This window comes from Frankliniella occidentalis, unplaced genomic scaffold (assembly GCF_000697945.3).
Source record: "Frankliniella occidentalis isolate FOCC.00 unplaced genomic scaffold, Focc_3.1 Scaffold49, whole genome shotgun sequence".
Taxonomy (NCBI): Eukaryota; Metazoa; Arthropoda; class Insecta; order Thysanoptera; family Thripidae; genus Frankliniella; species Frankliniella occidentalis.
The window spans coordinates 1,595,515-1,598,708 of NW_026267179.1; the positions used below are offsets into that span (position 1 = coordinate 1,595,515).

The window sequence follows — 3,194 nt, forward strand, 5'->3', positions numbered from 1 at the left end:
CGGTCGCCGGGGGCGGGTGAGGGGGATGTCCCACCACGAGATGCTGGGCTGCTGGCTGAATGGCCGGGCGTGGCGGGCCGGGCGTCGGGCCCAGCGCTCTGCCCCGAGCCTGGCCTGGTGTGGCCTGCCCTGCCAGCAGCATGCCCTCCCCGACCCCTACCCGCCCCGTCCGATATTCCCGCTCCGGCCCTTCTCTTTTTTGCTCGTCCTCTTTCCCCCCGCGCTTTTTATCTTCTTTGCCCTCAACCTTTCTCTATCTCTCCTGCCGCCTCTCTCCCTCCGTCCCTACCCCTGTCTCTCTTGTTCTTTCTTCTTTCTCACTCGTTCGCTCTCTCGCTCTCTCTTTCTATCTCCCTCTTTTACTTGTCGTCTTTTGCAATGCAGCGGCACTGGCCGTTTCATTGAAATATTAAAATGGGGGAGAGAAAAGAAATCTGCAACGGCAAAATGCAACATTGTTCTTGAGGCATTATGCTGATATTTACTCATTTGCTCCGTTTTGTTTTCACAGAGCTCCAGCAAAGACCCGGCACGCAGCCGGCCGCCGCCCCTCCACCGGATTCCTAATGAATTGAGCCGCAAAGTGCGTGCAATTAAGCCGAGTCAATGGAATGGAAGATCCGACACCTCGACCCGCCCGCCGAGTACCGGCAGCGCAGCGCTCACAGCCCCACAGTGCCGGTGAGTATTTCTCTATATTATTATAATACATATCCACGCGGGACGATAAACTGACCTCTCTGCGCGGAGAGGTCGTGCGCGGCATGCATAATTTATTTTCCTCGCGCGGCTCCTGCTGATGTACCTCGCCCTCCCTCTCCACGTCCGTCCGTCCGGCCCGCACGGTGCACCGGTCATCCCGTGTGCTGCTGCGGCAGTGCAGCGGCTGGTCCAGCGGCTGGTCCAGCGCACCCTCCGGACCGGTTTATACGGCCGGATCTGGCCCTGCCCTGCTGTGGCCCGGGCGGCCCCTCTCCGCTCCGTCCCGCTCCGTCCCGCTCCACCCCGCTCCGCCCCCCGCGCTCACCCCCACCTCGGTGCACCACGGGCCTCAGCGGGTGGGACCCTGTGTGCACCGCGCACCGCGAAAATTTGTGTTTTGCTATAAGCCTAATAGAGATGGGCGAACAGGCCAGTTCGCATTCATAAGTACTCGAACAAAATCAGCCCGAAAATCTTCACACCGATCCGAACACGACTATCACGACTTCTCTCCCAACCGAACCGAACAGTTCTCTGTTGAATTTCGAGGGAGCAAGCAAATGTGATACAATTTGCGCGTTTGCTCCATATCCCATTTTCAATTAATGGGAGCCGGCTGATACGGCAGTGGGGCCACTAGGCCCTTTTCTATTGGTCGTTAATAAATTTTTTAAATTCCTAAGTTCCAAGATGCTACTACGCTAACAATTTCTAAAAATTAACACCTCAAAAGTAGTCTTAACTTCAGTTTGACACGAGAGAATGAAAACCGCTCACCTCTAGCGACCGTATAGAAAACCGCTTACCTCTGGTGAGAGTCTGAAAAACCGCTCACCTGAGCAGACCGTTTGGAAAACCGCTTAAATGACTTTTTTACACATTTGACAATATTGGTTTGATGAGAATCAGCGTCGTTCAGGAATCATTTGGATACCAATATCACAAAATGTGTAAAAAGGCATTTAAGCGGTTTTCCAAACTGTTTGCAGAGGTGTCGAGTTCAGATGATATCCTATCCTATGCGGAAATAACAGATTTTAAACATACCAACACTTGTAATAAAATATGAAGTTTATTTTGTTTTCATTCCAAAATCATCGGGTGATGCGTACTAAAGTACGAGGCGCAAGGCGGCCGGCTTGGTAGTCGCTCCCGAATTTTGCCGCGAGTCCAGAGCGGGGCGACGATACACGGGGGCATTGTCAAATTCGTTTACGTTACCAGGGCGAAGCGAAAACTTGGAGTAGCAGGACGGTCTAGACGCCCAAGACCACACAGCACTTAAGACATTCATTGATTTCTGAGCAGGGCGAGCAAAACACGAGAAACAAACCTATCTCAACCGCTCTCTAAGATCACCCTGGTAAATCATTGTGCCTGTAGCTATAAAAACTCCATGGAATTTCCAGCGTGGGGAAAGTGTGGAGGTGATTTGTATTTGTATTTTGGTCCTCGGCCCCGAGCAGTGTAACCGGGCCCCGACCGCGCTGGTGGTGCTCTTGCGCCCGGCTGACCGACAGGGCAAGCGGCAGGCCGTGTGAAAAAACACCCCCTCCCTCCGCTGCCCCTCTCGTCACCTGTGCCTTCGCAGGCAGCGGCCTGGGGATAACGAGGGAGTGGGGCGGGGCCCAAATGAGGGCGGCGGCTGCACTTCAACCATGGCTCTCTGTATAGTAGGAAAACACGACGAGGACGCCGAAGGCCGGCCGTGTGATGTAGACGCAATGCACACCCTCATCCGATGCAGCTAGATTGTCCGGCCTATTTTTCTCCGACCTGGTAATTTTTCCAAAACCCACCAAAGTGCTGTTCGACCTTCTTTTCTCCGACCTCGTCGATATGCTAACACTTGGGAAGAAAGTACTTCAAAGAGGAACAGGCTTCAAAAATAGCAAGCTACGTCGAGGGACGTATATCGTGAAAGCAGATGACACAAATTTAAGGAAATATGTCTGTGTCCTAATTTTCTCTCGTATTTTGCTGTAATTTGTTTACGTTTTGAAGTGCGGGGAACAGCATATCAAAATATGACTTTTGGGGAGTTCCTTAGGTGAGGGATCAGACGGGACTTAGCCGCTGTATCGCTCTTTTAGCGAGCGCTCACCTCTCTCCCGGTTCGGCGGTGGCGCCAAACGTCCGGGTGCAGGGCGACACTTTGGGTCCATGCTGACCCAGCCGACCTCTCACCAAAGTAACCCATAAAAGTTATCCCTGGACCTGCACCCGGACGTTTGGCGCCACCGCCGAAACGGGAGAGAGTTGTGCAGTCGCTAAAAGAGCGATACAACGGATAAGTCCCGGCCGATCCCTCACCTAAGTAACCCCCAAAAAGTTGTCGCCATCTTTTGATATGTTGTTCCACGCACTTCAAAACGCACAAATAAGTATATGTTGTGTGAACAAGAAAAAATATTTCTTCACACTTACATTTTTTTTTAGCAGTCAGCGACATCGTAGAATGGATCGTTCCCTGGAGCGATAGACCGTATCTC

General features: G+C 52.5%; 1 protein-coding gene across 1 annotated transcript in view; it reads left to right on the forward strand.

Moving 5' to 3' along the window:
- Positions 1 to 3,194, forward strand: part of LOC127749357 (uncharacterized) — a 68,125-nt gene that overhangs the window by 46,202 nt on the left and 18,729 nt on the right. Inside the window, exon 3 of the mRNA XM_052267277.1 lies at positions 512 to 681. Coding sequence (XP_052123237.1) covers positions 512 to 681 — 170 coding nt within the window. The remainder of the gene's footprint in view (positions 1 to 511; positions 682 to 3,194) is intronic.